General features: G+C 44.7%; 1 protein-coding gene across 2 annotated transcripts in view; it reads right to left on the minus strand.

Annotated features, from left to right (window-relative positions):
* Positions 1 to 18,215, minus strand: part of GRIK4 (glutamate ionotropic receptor kainate type subunit 4) — a 2,031,531-nt gene that overhangs the window by 429,079 nt on the left and 1,584,237 nt on the right. For both annotated transcript variants that reach the window (XM_069614332.1, XM_069614333.1), the window contains exon 7: positions 1,119 to 1,172. In XM_069614332.1, coding sequence (XP_069470433.1) covers positions 1,119 to 1,172 — 54 coding nt within the window. The remainder of the gene's footprint in view (positions 1 to 1,118; positions 1,173 to 18,215) is intronic.

Here is an 18,215-nt window from a genome sequence, read left to right on the forward strand (position 1 = left end):
ACAGCGGTGCTAGGTATATCAGTCCTTCTAAAGAACGCAAGTGGCACCCAAAGTCATACTGCTCAACAAGAAAGTTGGCATTATCTATTTTATTTTATGTATTGTGTTATTTAGTTTAAATTAAAACTTTTCACACATAGTACAATCAATCCATTTTAAAAGAAATACGTGTTTCATTAACATCCTCATAAAATCACATTAAAAAATCTAATACAGCGATTGTTAACGAAATTTCATTGACGTTCAAAATGCGCACCCAAACCAAGAAAAAGATATGCCATCAATGTCAGGCACACATCTGCCAAATTGTTCTATACAATGACTGCTGTGCTATCTTCCTGGTCTTATGCAGGCCTGAGCAGCAGCAGTCGCACTTACATTCAACCTACCTGTTTGCCGGATTGCTTTTTCTCGCAGAGAGAAAGCATTTCTCCTTTTTTGGTTCATTTCTCAGAGAATTATTTTTTCCTCTCTCTGCTGAGAGCTTGTGCAAGTAAATGTCGAGGTGCTTTACATATGTATATGTGTATCTATGCGTATGACACACACACACACACCACACCACCCCCCGCCACACACATTTAAAGTCTGAACCCATTGGCATGAGTTCATACCATGCTGGACCACTTAAAAGGGTCCTGGCTCACCAACGTGGGAAGTTCTGCTGCAGTAGAATGGAGAGGGTCCAGGGCTTTTGACTGGCACCGAATTCTCTAGATGGAGTTCCTGGTAGTGCTGTGGCACGCCTCCTCATCATCACACACCTCTAGGTGGCCACCAGCAAGTGTGATCATAGCAGCGTGGAGCTTTTCTGGCTTTTCTATTTTACGCATATTAAAGCAACAGGGTGGATTTTCCGAATCATACCAAAGTCTGAACTCCCACGCTGCATATCCTTCATAACACGGATGGGTGTTCTTGCTCTTTGACTCTGGGGACATGGGTGGGGGCCATTAAGAGGGGTGTGAAGCCGATGCAGGGCACGTTTCCATCTATGGATCCTCCCCACCTCCCCTTGTTACAAAGGATACACTGGGGGCAACGGCCCATTAAACAGACGCGCTTGGCATTTACTGGGAATCTACAAACACAGGAGATGAGCCGGAAAAGTCTCTTACCAGATTAGTGAAGATATATGTGTAATAGGCTGACACCATTCCCAGCTCAGAGGCCTGTGAAGAAAAGAACAGCAGATTAAATAACAGAGCGCGACTTCCCCAACTAAGATACAGACACAGAACGGGAGGCGGACACACACAGCTCTACAATGGCTGTCTAGTCCCATGCACTGTCCAAAGGGAGCACTCAGGCAGCTGCCAAGATAAGGACCAGCTCGGTGGCAGAGAGACAACTGCTTAGAAGGCGGGACTCTAAAAGGGTCAGCGGTAGGGAGGGGAGGTGGACACAAGAAAAAAAGAACGAATTAGAGCGCCAGAAGAAAAAAAGAGAGGAGGGAGTAGTGCAGAGATGGGGAGAAGGGCTGGTGAGAGAGGCATGAGGAAAGGTGAGAAATAGAGCATGGTTCGGAGAGCGAAGGGGAAGGAGGAATCAGAACATGCATTGGCAAAGCCAACATTTTTGGTCTTTGTATACTTGGCCATGAGATGGTAACACCTGGCAAATGGCGCGTCCGGCTGTTTACTTCATCGTTCATTGCATTTTATCTACCAATGTTTTGCTCTACGGCCTGTACAGTGCTCACTGCTCCTGAGCTAGGTTTGCGTTACATAAATATATATTAATGTTAATTACCCGGGCATATGATAGCAGTGCTTGGCAAATGCCTATCTAATACCTATACAGAAGCCAAAACTGTTGGCTTCTTCGATGCTTGTTTTTAACAGGACTTAATGTTAATGTTAAAGGCATTTGTACCACGCACCGTCACCGCGCAAAACAACAGATGTGAATCAAGTGGCTGTTGGCAGTAGCGCTTTGCATCTGCAATTAAAACATTACGTATTACAAGACTGCGTAGGTATAACACTAGCAGGCAAAAGTTTGATGTTACTCCTTCATAGATCTATCTCAAAGAGATGCCAGGAGAATGTTCTTTGGGCAGACAGGGGTATGGAGTGGGTGTAATGGCCATCGGGATTAGCATTGGCCACGGGGAGCTAATGAGTGGCTAAATAACCATGCAACACCCTCAAATTGTATATCCCTCGTCACATGTCATCTCCCTCCTAGCTGTGCTCCAGTACAATAGTTTCAGTGTATAGGTGGCGCTTAAGATTCAACTAATAGCCAAAACTAAAAATGGGTGGCGGAAGAGGGAATGATGTAAGAAAAAAAAATGGGAGCACAATAGAAAATAAATTGGGGAGAGAAGGAATGAGAGGGAACTGTAATGGCATAGAAAAGATGGAATACGGTATGTGTTGGAGAAGATGTGTGCATAAGAAAGGAGAAGCAAGGAGCAAGGCAGTGCATATTGTAAAGTAAGCCAAGGATGTGCCCTACCAGTATGGTACTGGCAGCAAATGGCACGACACTGTCCATACAAGTAGCATCACATATTGCCCAAGAGACTGCGTGCGGGAGTAAAGAAGAGCGAGCAGAGGAGCATGGTACATTCCCTACTCCAAAGTGTTGCACTATCGGGGGTACAAAGTTCAAGAGAGCAAATAAATTATGCATCTTAGGCGATGGAGTGGATGAGAAAGTGGTGAATGGAAAAGACGGTGCAAGGATAGGAGTAAGAGGGATGGGAATGCGGGAGAGGAGAAGCAGAAGTGGGAACGATAAAAGAACATAGCTGGTTCAAGGGAGGAGGCAAAACAGAAATGCAACCGAGCGAGGAATGAGAAAGTACAGAGCTGCTTCAAGGGATGAGGCAACACAGAAATGCAACCGAGGAATGAGAAAGTACAGAGCTGCTTCAAGGGATGAGGCAACACAGAAATGCAACCAAGGAATGAGAAAGTACAGAGCTGCTACAAGGGATGAGACAACACAGAAATGCAACCAAGGAATGAGAAGTACAGAGCTGCTCCAAGGGATGAGACAACACAGAAATGCAACCAAGGAATGAGAAAGTACAGAGCTGCTCCAAGTGAGAAGGCAACACAGAAACGCAACCAAGGAATGAGAAGTACAGAGCTGCTCCAAGGGATGAAGCAACACAGAAATGAAACCGAGGAATGAGAAAGTACAGAGCTGCTACAAGGGATGAGGCAAAACAGAAATGCAACCAAGGAATGAGAAAGTACAGAGCTGCTACAAGGGATGAGGCAAAACAGATTTGCAACCGAGTAATGAGAAAGCACAGAGCTGCTACAAGGGATGAGGCAACACAGAAATGCAACCAAGGAATGAGAAAGTACAGAGCTGCTACAAGGGATGAGGCAAAACAGATTTGCAACCGAGTAATGAGAAAGTACAGAGCTGCTACAAGGGATGAGGCAACACAGAAATGCAACCGAGGAATGAGAAAGTACAGAGATGCTACAATGGATGAGCCAACACAGAAATGCAACCAAGGAATGAGAAAGTACAGAGCTGCTACAAGGGATGAGGCAAAACAGATTTGCAACCGAGTAATGAGAAAGTACAGAGCTGCTACAAGGGATGAGGCAACACAGAAATGCAATCCAGGAATGAGAACGTACAGAGCTGCTAAAAGGGATGAGGCAAAACAGAAATGCAACCGAGGAATGAGAAAGTGCAGAGCTGCTTCAAGGGATGAGGCAAAACAGAAATGCAACCGAGGAATGAGAAAGTACAGAGCTGCTACAAGGGATGAGCCAACACAGAAATGCAAACCAGGAATGAGAACGTATAGAGCTTCTACAAGGGATGAGACAAGACAGAAATGCAACCAAGGAACGAGATAGTAAAGATCTACTACAAGGGATGAGGCAACACACAAACACAACAAAGGAATGAGAAAGTACAGAGCTGCTACAAGGGATGAGACAACATAGAAATACAACAAAGGAATGTGAAGGTACAGAGCTTCTACAAAGGATGAGGCAACATAGAAATACAACCAAGAAATTTGAAAGTACAGAGCTGCTACAAGGGATGAGGCAACACAGAAATGCAAACCAGGAATGAGAAATTACAGAGCTGCTACAAGGGATGAGGCAACACAGAAATGCAAACCAGGAATGAGAAATTACAGAGCTGCTACAAGGGATGAGGCAACACAGAAATGCAACCGAGGAATGAGAACGTACAGAGCTGCTACAAGGGATGAGACAACATAGAAATGCAACCAAGGAATGAGAAGTACAGAGCTGCTCCAAGGGATGAGACAACACAGAAATGCAACCAAGGAATGAGAAAGTACAGAGCTGCTCCAAGTGAGAAGGCAACACAGAAACGCAACCAAGGAATGAGAAGTACAGAGCTGCTCCAAGGGATGAAGCAACACAGAAATGAAACCGAGGAATGAGAAAGTACAGAGCTGCTCCAAGGGATGAGGCAAAACAGAAATGCAATCCAGGAATGAGAAAGTACAGAGCTGCTACAAGGGATGAGGCAACACAGAAATGCAACCGAGGAATGAGAAAGTACAGAGATGCTACAATGGATGAGCCAACACAGATATGCAACCGAGGAATGAGAAAGTACAGAGCTGCTACAAGGGATGAGGCAACACAGAAATGCAATCCAGGAATGAGAACGTACAGAGCTGCTAAAAGGGATGAGGCAAAACAGAAATGCAACCGAGGAATGAGAAAGTGCAGAGCTGCTTCAAGGGATGAGGCAAAACAGAAATGCAACCGAGGAATGAGAAAGTACAGAGCTGCTACAAGGGATGAGGCAACACAGAAATGCAAACCAGGAATGAGAACGTATAGAGCTTCTACAAGGGATGAGACAAGACAGAAATGCAACCAAGGAACGAGATAGTAAAGATCTACTACAAGGGATGAGGCAACGAGGCAACACACAAACACAACAAAGGAATGAGAAAGTACAGAGCTGCTACAAGGGATGAGACAACATAGAAATACAACAAAGGAATGTGAAGGTACAGAGCTGCTACAGAGAATGAGGAGATACAGAAATGCAACCAAGAAATTTGAAAGTACAGAGCTGCTACAAGGGATGAGGCAACACAGAAATGCAAACCAGGAATGAGAAATTACAGAGCTGCTACAAGGGATGAGGCAACACAGAAATGCAACCAAAGAATGAGAAAGTACAGAGCTGCTCCAAGGGTTGAGGCAACACAGAAATACAACCAAGGAATGAGAAATTACACACCTGCTACAAGGGATGAGGCAAAACAGAAATGCAACCAAGGAATGAGAAATTGCATAGCTGTTACAGGGGATGAGGAGATACAGAAATGCAACCAAGAAAGGAGAAAGTACAGAGCAGCTACAAGGGATGGGAAAACACAGAAATGCAACCAAAGAATGAGAAAGTACAGAGCTGCTCCAAGGGTTGAGGCAACACAGAAATACAACCAAGGAATGAGAAATTACACACCTGCTACAAGGGATGAGGCAAAACAGAAATGCAACCAAGGAATGAGAAATTACAGAGCTGCTACAACGGATGAGGCAACACAGATATGCAACCAAGGATTGACAAAGTACAGAGCTGCTCCAAGGGATGCGGCAACACAGAAACGCAACCAAGGAACGAGATAGTAAAGATCTGCTCCAAGAAATGAGGCAACACAGAAATGTAACCAAGAAATGAGAAAGTACAGAGCTGCTACCAGGGATGAGGCAACAAAGAAATACAACAACGGTGTGAGAAAGTACAGAGCTGCTACAAGGGATGAGGCAACACGGAAATACAACAACGGTGTGAGAAAGTACAGAGCTGCTACAAGGGATGAGGCAACACGGAAATACAACAAAGGAACGAGAAAGTACCGAGCTGCTACAAGGGATGAGGCAACAAAGAAATGTAACCAAGAAATGAGAAAGTACCAACCTGCTACGAGCGATGCAGCAACACAGAAATGCAAATAAGGAATGAGAAAGTACAGAACTGCAACTAAGGGTTGACAACATAGTGATTCACAGAAATGTTATTTCAAAGTACAGCTGAAATGAGAATACACTCAGTCTGCACCCCGACCGTTCATTACTTAGTAACAGATACTAACACCTTTTTGCCCAAAGACTGTCAGAGCATGGTGTCATTCTGTAAATCAGCATTCCGGCTAGAGCTGAAAGGTTAAGTAAAATAATTGGCATACCTTCAATAAATGGTGGAACTTCTGACTATCATTATTTAGCATGGACAAATTGATTATTGGGACTATTGGAGCACACCATACAAAGGTAAAGGCTTTGTATAGCTAAAGACCTTGACATTCTGCCTGATTTACTATGATCTCCTGTTAAAAAGTACCAACAAGAGCTAGATATATTGTGATTATTGATAATTTTTTACCAAGGTTTGTCAGCTTTTTCACGCATAGTTTTACATATAATTTGTTTGATTGATTGATTTTAGGACATTCTACACCCTAGAACGTGGGAACCAGATAGAACAAGTTAAATAGATACTGCTTTAAAGTGAAAGGAACATACACTTGAAGGACCATACATCCAGGTGATTATTGGTTATTGATCTATGAATCATGACAGAATATTATTACAGATGGAATGTAATACTAAAACATGGTTATTGATTAAACATTGTAGATATTATAAAGGCACAGAGAAGAGGGTAAACAACTCCTGAAGAAGGGGGACTTATCAACCCCGAAACACGTAGAGTGAAACACATAAGGATCAGCCAGATCGCATATGAATTATGAACTTTTTTCCTTATGTGTAAATTGAGAAGAATTCTATGTGACTAATTGTTTACCTGTAGGGATTATTCAAAACTAAGGTTCAGTGACTTGAGAACTCGAACTGATGTGCAATCTGGAAGGGATTATGTTTGAACTAAAATAATATTATGTAGTTGTGAAAAACAAATTGAAATTCATGTGAATATATACAACTAAAGTAAGAATTACTTTTCTTTACACAATTTGGGTTAGAAATTGCATTACTTAATACACATTAATAATAGTTGATACATTGATTGTATATACAATAACTTTTGGTTGTGCATAAATATCCTGTGATGCCATTTGGTTCGTGCAGTGCTCCTGCAGCATTTCTATTATTTTATTAATTGCATCCTAAGGGAGTTTTTGGACTTTTTGTAGTTGTCTACATAGATGACATTTTGATTTTTTCTCTGTTAAGGGGCAACATCAAGAGCATGTTAAGGGGGTTTTAGGGAAGCTGTGGGAACATCATCTTTTTGCCAAGATTGAGAGAAGTCAATTTCATATCCAAACAAATCAAATTCCTTGGTTTTGTAATCTCTCCTCTAGGTCTGGAAATTCGATGCAAAGACAGTCCAAGCAGTTAGAGATTGGCTGACACCCACTCCAGTTAAGGAGGTTCAATGTTTTTTGGAGTTTGCCAATTTTTATAGAAGATCCATTGAGGTGTTTTCTCAAATCATTCCTCCTATTACCAAGAATTTGAAGAAGGGAGCAAAATTCATCTGGAATCAGGAAGCGGAAGAAGTTTTTGGTATTCTAAAGGAGAGATTTATTTCAGACCCAATTCTATCACACCTTGATCCATCGAAAGCCTTTTCTGTGGAAGCAGATGTTTCAAACTTAGCAATGGGTGCAGTTTTGTCACAGCGACATGAAGTTACAGGACAGCTGCATCCAATGACATATTTTTCAAAGAAACTTTCATCAGCTGAGTGTAAATATACCATTACGGATAAGGAACTGTTGCCCATTAAATCAGCGTTCGTTGAGTGGAGACATTATTTGATGGGGGCACGACATACAGTGACTGTGCTCACTGATCCTCAGAATCTATTGTTCTTAAAATCTCTCATTACTTTGACCCCGAGACAGTTGCGATGGTTATTATTTTCTGCCGATTTTGATTTTATAGTGACATTCAGACCTAGAAAGCTCAATGGAAAAGCTGATGCTCTATCAAGGCAGTTTCCTGGAAGTGATCAGGAGATGGAAATCGGTCCCAAATCAATAATTCTGGAGGAACAATTAGTTTCTTCCAATACTATCCTGAATGAAGATTTGAGATCTGAGATTCATTGTGAAATTACTGAGGAACAAATGAAAGAATGGGCGCAACAAGATCCAGTTCGATCGATTTCAAGAGGATTGCCCTTTATTGGGGACAAGTTATTTCTTCCAAGGGAGAAATTGAGGGAACGAGTTCTTCAAGAATGCCATGACTCAGTGTTGGCAGGTCATCCTGGCTTCAAGAAAACGTTGAAATTGGTGCAAAGAGATTTTTGGTGGAAGACCTGGAAAGAAGATGCACTGAATTATGTGAAGACCTGTGAGGTCTGCGCTAAATCTAAAGTGGCAGTAGGACAGTGGTCGAAGTGTACAAAAAGAATTAGTGGAACTATGCTCCCTGCTGGCCTGCCCCTGCTCCCCACAAACCCCATCACCACGTACCCTCCCACTCACAATACAAACCCCCAAACAAACACACCTGCTGTTTATGGGAATATTCAGTGCTCTGCAATGAAGTGCAAGCTTCAACTTCTTCCTACACTTTTATTTTAAAACAAAACCATTCCAGAATGGTTTATTTTAAAAATAAAAGTATAGGAACAGTGAAACCTAAAAATAAAAAGCATAGGAGCACTGCTCCCGACCACTCCTGCCCACTTTCACCTCTACAGTAGGAAAACCCGTTGAGGCCTTTACCGGTTCCACCGCAACCTCGGCACACAGTTTCCCTTCGATTTTATTGTGGATATTCCTCAAGATCAAGGATGTTCAACTATTCTTGTAGTGGCGGACTGCTTACCCAAGGAAGGGCATTTTATTCCAGTTAATGGTCAAGTGACGGCTTCAAAGTTGGCTCAGAAATTCTTAGAGGAGTTAGTAGGTTTGCATGGATTGCCTAATCAAGTAATCTCTGATAGAAGAGCACAGTTTATTTCCAAATTTTGGGTGCCTTTTGTAAAGAACTAGGAATGGAAATTTGGAAGACATCTGGTTACCATCCTGAAGAAAACAGTCAAGTTGAAAGGGTCAACCAGGAACTTGAAAAATATTGATGGTGTTTTTGGCAAGAAGATAAGGGCTGGGTTGATTTTCTCTGGATGGCTAAATTTGCCTACAATCATTTGGTAAAAGATTCAACTTCTAAGTGTCTTTTTTATTGTAGCAGAGATTTTCATCCGTGTTTTATTTGAGATGTGGTGCAGGTTGAATAGTCTAATCCGGCCATAGAGGAGGATTACAAGCCATGCATGAGGGCTTGGCAAAGGCCACTAGATCATTACAACTAAGTAAAGAAAGTTTTTAAAAGTTCGCTAATAGAAAGCATAGATCAAGTGCTAAATTGGATGTTGGAGATAAAGATTGGCTATCCACAAAAGTCTTGAGGTTAAAAAAGAAAAATAAGGTCAGTCCTAGATTTGTTGGCCCATTTGAGATTGAGAAAATAATGAATCTGGAGTCGGTGAGATTGAAGCTGCCTAATAGTCTGAAAACCCATCTAACCTTTCATGTCAGTTTGCTTAAGCCAGTAACTAAAGGGACGAGGTTAAGCCCCCTAACTCCGTCTATCTTAGCTGAATCTGATTCTGAGGAATATGAAGTGAGGGCGAAACTGGATTGTAGAAGATCTAGAGGAAAACGTCAGTATTTGATTGATTGGGAAGGTTACGGTCCTGAAGAGAGATCTTGGAAATCAGCAAGAGATGTTCACCCTCCACAACTGATTGCTACATTTCATAGAAGAAATCCAACTAAACCTGGCCCTGGGGTTAGTGCCTGAGAAGGGTGTACTGTCAGGTCTTACAGTGGTGGGTCAGGTTAAGAGTTCTTACATACCTTTGCATTGATGTTTATTTCTTTATTCAATTGGGTTTGGTCTTTGACAATTCTTTTGCAGCACAATTCTTTCCCAAACCATCATGGCAGTGAAGATTCTGGGAGCTGATTGGTGAGGATTGATTATAGCTGCTGATTTATTTTAATTTAATTTTATTCATTTGTTACATGCCCAGACCCTGGGTATCACGGCGTGGTAACAGACAGCTTAGGCAATTGTTCATACATTTGTACAAAGTACAGAAATTATTTACAAACAGAAGAGAATACCATACATTAGTGAACATTATTTACATATAACAGTGATGGAAAATATACTAGTATCGGTTAGATAGCCGATATACTAGTATTGGTTAAATAACCAGGTTTTTAGCCGTTTTTTGAATCCAAGGAAAGATGTCTCTTGTTTGATGTTGATGGGCAGTGAGTTCCAGTGTTTGAGGAGCAGGACATGGAAGCTACTGCCCCCCACTCTGGTCGTTTTGTAGCGGGGTGCGACTAGGAGTCGATTGTTATTGGATCTCAGTGTTCTGGTGGCTACTTTTTTTCTGTAATGCGTTATTAAGGTAGCTTGGGGCTTTTTTGGCAAGACATTTGTGTGCAATGCAGAGTGTTTTAAAAATAATTCTAGCTTTAATGGGTAGCCAATGGGCATCTTTCCTGATCTTCGAGATGTGATCAAACCTTTGTATCACTAATGCTAACCTTAAAGCTTTATTTGGCAAGAGTAACAATTTACTGAGATTAGTGTTGGAGGTCCCTAGCAGTAATACAGTGCAGTAATACATCTTGGATAATATTAGAGCCCTAGCCAGAGTGATGCAATTGGTGGGGGTTGGAAACTGTCGACTTAGTGTGATAGGTTTGGATGTAATTGCCGTGGATGATGCAAGCGTGCTAATATGTTTGGTCATAGTAAGGTTGGCGTCTAAGTATACACCTAATGTTTTAACTAGCTTGAGTACTGGGATCATGGTACCGTCGATATTGATAGAGGAGTAATCTGAATGGAGGGCAGCTATTTTTGGTTGGGAGCCTATTTCAGTCTTCTCATCATTAAGGCAGAGACTGTTCAATGCCATCCAATTTTGAATGATGACGTATATTTTGTTAATGGTTGCAGTGTTTTGGTCATCGCTCCCTGAGATGGGTATGAGGATCTGCGTGTCATCTGCAAAGTTAGTGTAGATGACACCCATATTGTCTAATGCCGAGAAGAGGAGCTTCGTGTAAGCATTATAGAGTGTTGGAGAGAGGCAGGATCCTTGGGGTACTCCAATGGGTACTGGGATGGGATCAGCCACTTCTTTACCTATCACAACTCTAGAGGTGCATTCTGCAAGAAAGGATTTCACCCAGATAGTGGCGTCATTGGAAAAGTTGAAACTGCCTTTCATTGTCCATCTTTAAGTAGAAAGGTTCTGTTTTTTAGTTTCTCTGTAAAATTAGACCCTTAGTCTAAATATATAGTTTGATTCCTTCTGAAACTCCAGTGAAAGCAGTTTTCAAGTCAGCGTGGGAAATGACAAGCAATTTCTGTGGAGAGAGTAAAGCATTTATTCTGTGGAGAGAGTAAAGCATTTATTGTATCAGAGGAAATGTAAGACTTTGGCTCTACTGAAGAGTGTTTCATTTTTATCAGTTTGTAAGTTTAAGTTTAGGTATTTAGTTAGATCAGCAAGAATTTTTTTTTTAAAAAAAGATTTTATTAATTTTATTCAAACCAAACAACATTACAAACCCAACACGCAGTGCAATTTACAACAGTTCCATGAAACACCTTTTCGTTTTTTTTTTTTGACCACTGCTCCCCCAGTCCCACCCTCCTTTATGAGCTTATTTGTTCTGCGCATTCAGTGTCTGCCACATGTGGCAAGGTCTCACTTCCCTCGGATTCTGTTGGATCCGATATAGATCCGAACAGTTCTGCTATTAGTAATTTCCATGCCAACAGGTATCCACTTCTTCCTCCCCGCTCATGCTGCTCGCCTCTTGCCATACCATCATTTCAGCCTCCGACCATTTCTGCAACTCCTTCCACCATACCTCCACCCGTGGCTTGTGACACTTCTTCCATCCCATGGCAATCCTCCGTTTTGCAAGCACATGTTTAAATTTCCGTGGTCTGGGGAACCCTCCCAGCAAGCAGGCCCAGGCTGTGTCTATGACAAGCGTGACTCCCTTCTCTGCCAGTTTTTGTGCCACTTCACCCCAGAAACACTCTATTACCGAGCATGACCAAAACATGTGTGTCATGTCAGCGTTTTCCATGTCGCGTTTTCCATGCCTGTCGCCCAGCGTTTCCGAACTTAGATATCCTCAGAGGGGTCATGTATGCTCTATGTGTTATATACAGCTGTATTTGTTTTAGTCTGGCATTTCTTGACACCTTCTTGTGATATCCCAGGGCACGTTCCCACATCCCATCTTCCATCGGGGCCCCCACCTCCACTTCCCAATCCAGTCTCAGATGTGTCAATTCCTTTCCAACCTTAGTCATCACCATCTCATACAATCTAGAAATCTCATGCCCTCCTTCCGATATGTCATATATTACTCCCATAATAGCATCTGGTTCCTCTTTCAATACTGTTTCAGGCCACGTTTTCCAAATGTTCTGCACCATCTTATGATACGTAACATATTGGCCTGTATGCAATCCCGCTTCTTCCCCAAGTCCTTCAAAATCCCTAATGGTCCCCTCTTGCCAAATGGCCCCTAATGTTACCAGCCCCACCAATTCCCAGTAGGTCCTGATAATCACCCTCAACTGCTTATCTCATCCTGCTAAAGCAACCAGGGGTACCTGCGGGGAGCATGGGAATGGGTTCTCCATCATCCGGCATGCTCAACGCCACATTTTCCACCCAAGCATCATCATCCCAGGGCGCTCCTTCATTTCTGACTCGGGCAACCAGATCATTTCCCGTAGGTAAAACGGGTTACAGTCCTGCCCAAACAACCTAAGTTCAGGGGTCGCTTCATCGGAGAGACACTTGGCCACATATTGTAGTTCACCTGCTATATAGTAGACCTCAAAATTAGGCAGTTTAATACCCCCCTTTTCATAGAAGTCCTGCAACTTCCATAGTGCCACTCTATTCCGGGTACCATGCCACAGGAAGTCCCTACACATACTGTTCAGTTTAGCAAAAAACTTCTTGGGTATCATATATGGGATATTACTAAAATAATGTAGAAGCCTAGGTAGGACCACCATCTTAAGCATTGCCCCCCGTCCCATCATTGCTAGGGGCAACTTCTTCCAGAACTTAATGCATTTCTGGATTTTCTCAATGGCTATCTCGGTGTTGTGCTTATGTTCCTCTTCTGCCGTCTGATACATGTCTATTCCAAGGTAATGGAAAGAACTAATCACCCATGGTATTTGTAACACTGGTAACCTTTCCACAGGGATTCCAGTATAGCTACCCAGCGGAATATGCTAGATTTTTGAGGATTCACCGCTATGCCGGACTGCACCGCATACCTCTCCATCACTTCCAGAATATATTGGAGATTCTCTTCCGGGTATTTCAAGTATAATAAAAAAAATCATCCGCATATAAGGATATTAGGTGTCGTTCCCCCCCTACCTCGATACCTATCGTATCATATTGTTGCCTGAGGTATATTGCTAAGGGCTCCAGGGCTAGCATGTAAAGCATCAGGGACAAGGGGTACCCCTGCCTGGTGCCTCTACTAAGTTGCCATCTCTCGGATATCACTGATCCTGTTCGAACTCTGGCTAGCGGCTCACTGTATAGCATTTTCGCCCACCTGATATAACCCGGCCCCACTCTGTATCCTCCCAGGGCCGCCAACAACCATGGCCACTTAACCGAGTCGAAAGCTTTTCCTGCGTCTAAGGACACAATCGCCATTTCGCCTTCATTCCTACCTCCCCATTCGACCACCAGGTGGAGTCGCCTGTGGTTGTGAGTTATATTCCTATTCGGGACATAGCCCGTTTGGTCTGGGAAGATTAATTTGCTAAATACTCTTCGCAACCTGTTTGCCAGGACAGCCGTCAATATCTTTCTGTCCTGGTTAGCATCAACAAAGGCCTGTAGGAGCCAAAGCTATGCCCTGGTTTGTTGGGCTTGGGGAGCGGCATTATGATTGCTTCTATGAGTGACTCCGGCAACCTTCCCACCTCAAACGCTTCGTTAAGCATGTCTAGCATTGGGGAGAGCACTTCCTCTCTATATACCTTATAAAATTCACTAGGGAACCCATCTGCTCCTGGGGTCTTACTGGTAGGCAACTGCCTCACAACCTCCTCCAACTCCTCCAAGGTAATTGGTGCATCAAGCTCTCCTGTTTCCTCTTCACTTATCTTGGGCAGTCCTATATCTTCTAGTGTTTCGGTTATCTCCTCTTGACTGCCTCCCTCCTTGTCTTCCTATAGCACCCTGTAATAATCTGCAAATTCCTTGTTGACTCCTTCTTGGGTGTCCAGTACCTCACCATCTTCTCTAGTTATTGTCCTAATCGGGGGCCAAGGGGTTTCGCTCTTGTATAGCCACGCTAAGAGCCGGCCCGTTTTGTCCCCTCCCGCATGCTGTCTCTCTACATATTTTTTATAATTGAGGTTGCAGAGCCTTTCCCAGTTTTCCACACACTGCTGCTGTAGTTTAAGTACTAACTCTGTATCCACACTACCATTTTCTAATGCTCTTTCTAGTTCATCTTCTGCTCTTTTTAGGTCAGCCAGGACCCCGCCCTGCAGGCCCTTTGACTTAGCTATGGCAACCCCCTGCATCACCACCTTAAAGGCTTCCCATAGTGTACCCGTCGAGTCAACACTACCGGTATTCACTTCGAAATAGTTAGTGATCTCATCTCTAATATTCTCTCTAAAGACAAAGACAGGGTCTTTGAGTGCCTCTGCTCGGAGATGCCATGTCGGCTTCCGTGCCCTCGGGGGGCAATGTTGCCACCCGAGGACCAGGGGCGAGTGATCTGAGATGACCCTTGCCTTATATTCTATTTGAGTAATCTCTGTCATTACATCCGGCGTAATCAAGTCTCGTGTGTAGCTGTTGCTGGGCTGAGTAGTATGAATATTGCCTACCATTAGGATGTTTTATTCTCCACACGTCTGCCAAGCCAAAATCATCTAGCAGCATCTGCAGTGCTTTAGCCGCTGGGGTGGGCCTATCAATCCTACCATCAGATCTGTCCACCCTGGGGTTCATTACACAATTGAAATCCCCGCCCCAAATCACTGCACCGCCCACACACATACTGAGGTTGGTGCACAGAGTTCTGAAGTATGCCGCCGTGTTTTGATTGGGGGAATACGTATTTACAATGCATACCTCTTTATTCTCCACCAGCCCTTTCAATATAACCATCTTCCCATCAGTTTCCGCCACTTCCTGTACTAGCTGGAACGGGATGTGCGGCGCCACCCAGACAAGCACTCCTCTAGCGTAGGCAGAGTATGCCGAACCCACCACAATCCCCTTCCATTCTTTCCCCACTAGCTCCATCTATTCCCACGTCAGATGCGTCTCCTGTAACAGTGCAATATCTATCTTTTGCCTTCTCAAATACAGCATTACCTTATTCCTCTTCATGTAACTGTTAAGTCCCCTGACATTCCACGTTATTATCTTGAGATCTCCCATAGCTCGTTAATACTCTCCTCCCTTACTTCCAGCCGATCCCACCCACTCACGCAATGCAGATACAACCCTTTGGCTCTTCCATATAGGCTCATGTTTGAACTTGAACTTCCCATAACTATGTACACACCAAACTTCCCGCCTCCCTCCCCTCCCCCCACCCATCCCTTCCCCAACAACACCCTCCCCAACTGTTGCCCAGCTCCATTCCTGGATCTCAGGCACCCCCACATCTAGCCCTGTCCAGCACAAGCCTGTGGTCAGGGCTCAGTAGGGTGAAGTCGCCCTTATTGCCACTTAGCTATTAGTATTTCGGGGTGTGTTACTTCCATCCTGTTGCTCCTATTTTCGAATTTATTACGCTTTTATGTTAACGCTATGCAGCTTCCAGTTGCATTTTACCCACTATATTCCAGTCCATGCAGAGCATAAGGCCCGAATGCTACCCAATGTTCAACCGGTCCCACTTTCCCGGTATAATCAGGATCACCCTCCCACTTACCCCCTCAATGTCCGTGGCACAAGTTCTTCAGTTGTCATGTTCCTGCCGGTCACGGTCCACTTCTTGTTCCGGGCAGCCTTGCAGGTCCAGCCACGTCACCACCTCCTCAGGAGTATAAAAAAAAAAGCGCTGTGCTCTTATGTAGCACCTTCAGCCTCGCCGGGTACAGAAGCATGTACTTGATGCCTGCTGCTTGCAGCCTCCTCTTGACGGCCACGTAGCTGTATCTCTGTCTCTGCACCAGCATCGTGTAATCCGGGTACGCTGTGATGTTGGTGGATGCTCTCTTGATTGTTCCGCCTTTACGAAAATATTCCAGGATCTTCTCTCTGTCTCTATAATTCAAGATCCTCACGATAATCGGTCTCGGTGGGGCCCCAGGTCTAGGTTTCCTCATTAAGGCGCGGTGCGCCCGCTCCACCGTGAACCCCTGCGAAAGCTTGTCTGCTCCAATCTCCTGGAGGATCATGTTCTCCATGTAGTTTGTATGGTCTTGGCCCTCCTCCCCCTCCGGCAGGCCGACCACCCGTATGTTATTTCTTCTTGCCCTTCCTTCCGCTTCTTGCACCCGATTTTCAAGGTTGGCAACCTGCTGTTTGAGCACATGAACTTCCTTTGCATTATTTGTGCTGACATCTGTATTGGTCTTTACTGCACTTTCCAGGCCACTCGTTCTCTCTGCCAGCGCCCTGACATCTTGCCGTAACAGGGTAAGTTCAGTTCCCACCGCATCAATTTTGTTCTCTAAGGCTGTTCGTAGGTCCGCCATTGTCGCGCCCCATTTAGTGCTCAACTCCGTTATAGCCTCCAGGATCTGATGCTTGTCTCCTTCTGGGGCTTCTTCCGCAGGAGTCACGACCGTGCTCTGCGCCGACGTTGTAAGGGTCCTCTGCATTTTCGCAAAGACCTCCATTGTGGGTTGTTTGGTCTTGGCTCTTAGACCTTTCACCGACATAATGCCACCCTGCACACGTGTCTGGCTCCGGCCCAGTGCTGTTGTTGTTGTTATTCCAGTCGTTGGGGTCTCTGTCTTCCAACCTATATTGGTTAATGGTACATGCAATTGTTTTTCAGGTGGATTGTAGCCTGCCACGTATTACTTCCTACAGATAATTCTTATGGTCACGTGTTCGCAACACCTCCCCCTGTGGTCAGGTTGCCCAGGTACATGCAGTGTAAGCCGGGTTGGGCGTCCCTTTGAGGTTGTCAGATCCCAACTTCAGTTGCAGCTTACAGTGTGGCCTCCGATCATGAGTGACAGGTCATCTGCCCATCTCATATGCCAGTTCCGCCATGTATTGCGCATGGCCTCCTTCTTCAGTCACAGTGTCATTGCACAGTCCAGCAACTGTGCATTCCCAAGTGTCCCAGCAGTGAAAGGGGTAGACCCCAAACTCCTGATGCGGCAGGGCAAGCTTATACTGCACACAAATCTAGTATTGCTGCCGTTCTAAGTGGCACTGACTTCAGCTGCCACTCAATTCGGGCAGCGCGCCACTCGGCACTCTCAGTACCCTATTTCCATGCAGGGGAGTCCAAACCGGCCTCCCGCTTCGTTCGATCCAGCACCAGGTCACTGTTGCCTGTGGCGTGTTCAAGCTTGGCTGCCTTTATGGGTGGCAGGGGGCCACGCTCGTACACAGTATTTTGCTGATGTTAGTGTAATCATTGATGGGCGCTCCACATGCCTGGTTCAGTGCGAGATCTTGCTCCGTTCGTATTTACTTTGGGGCACCGTTTCGCGTGATACATGCGAACACGAGCCCCCGCCGCCATCCACATTCGGGGTTACGTTGCTCACACGCACAAGCCGCTCTTCACTGGCATTTTCATATTTACTTTACCCCTGCTCGCTCTCAATTCCACAGACCTCAGTCTCCTCCAAGTCTGGCTGCCTTTGCAAGCGGCTATGAGCCGTGCCTGCATGCAGCGTTTCTCCGCTGCTACTGTAGCCTTTCACAGTGATACATTGATTTTGTTCGATTCTGGGAGCGCCGCCTCATCAATCCAGCAGCTTAGAACAACATTCGGTGCCGGCTGCTAGTAGCCGACGTCCGCCCCCTGAATTGTGGCAATCTCCGGCTGCTATCTTCGGTCGGGCCCGGGAGCGCTGACTGGTTTTTTCCCCCAGTAGAAAGCAGAAGCGCATTACGTTGCCTCCAGTAACTGTCCTTTTCGCGCTTCGTTCAGAGCAAGAGAGTTCTGTAGACATCTAGGCTGCGACAACATTCCCTTTGTTGTCCGCCATCTTGGAAAC

The sequence above is a fragment of the Ambystoma mexicanum genome, chromosome 9 (genome assembly GCF_040938575.1).
Source record: "Ambystoma mexicanum isolate Mex_15411 chromosome 9, UKY_AmexF1_1, whole genome shotgun sequence".
NCBI lineage: Eukaryota > Metazoa > Chordata > Amphibia > Caudata > Ambystomatidae > Ambystoma > Ambystoma mexicanum.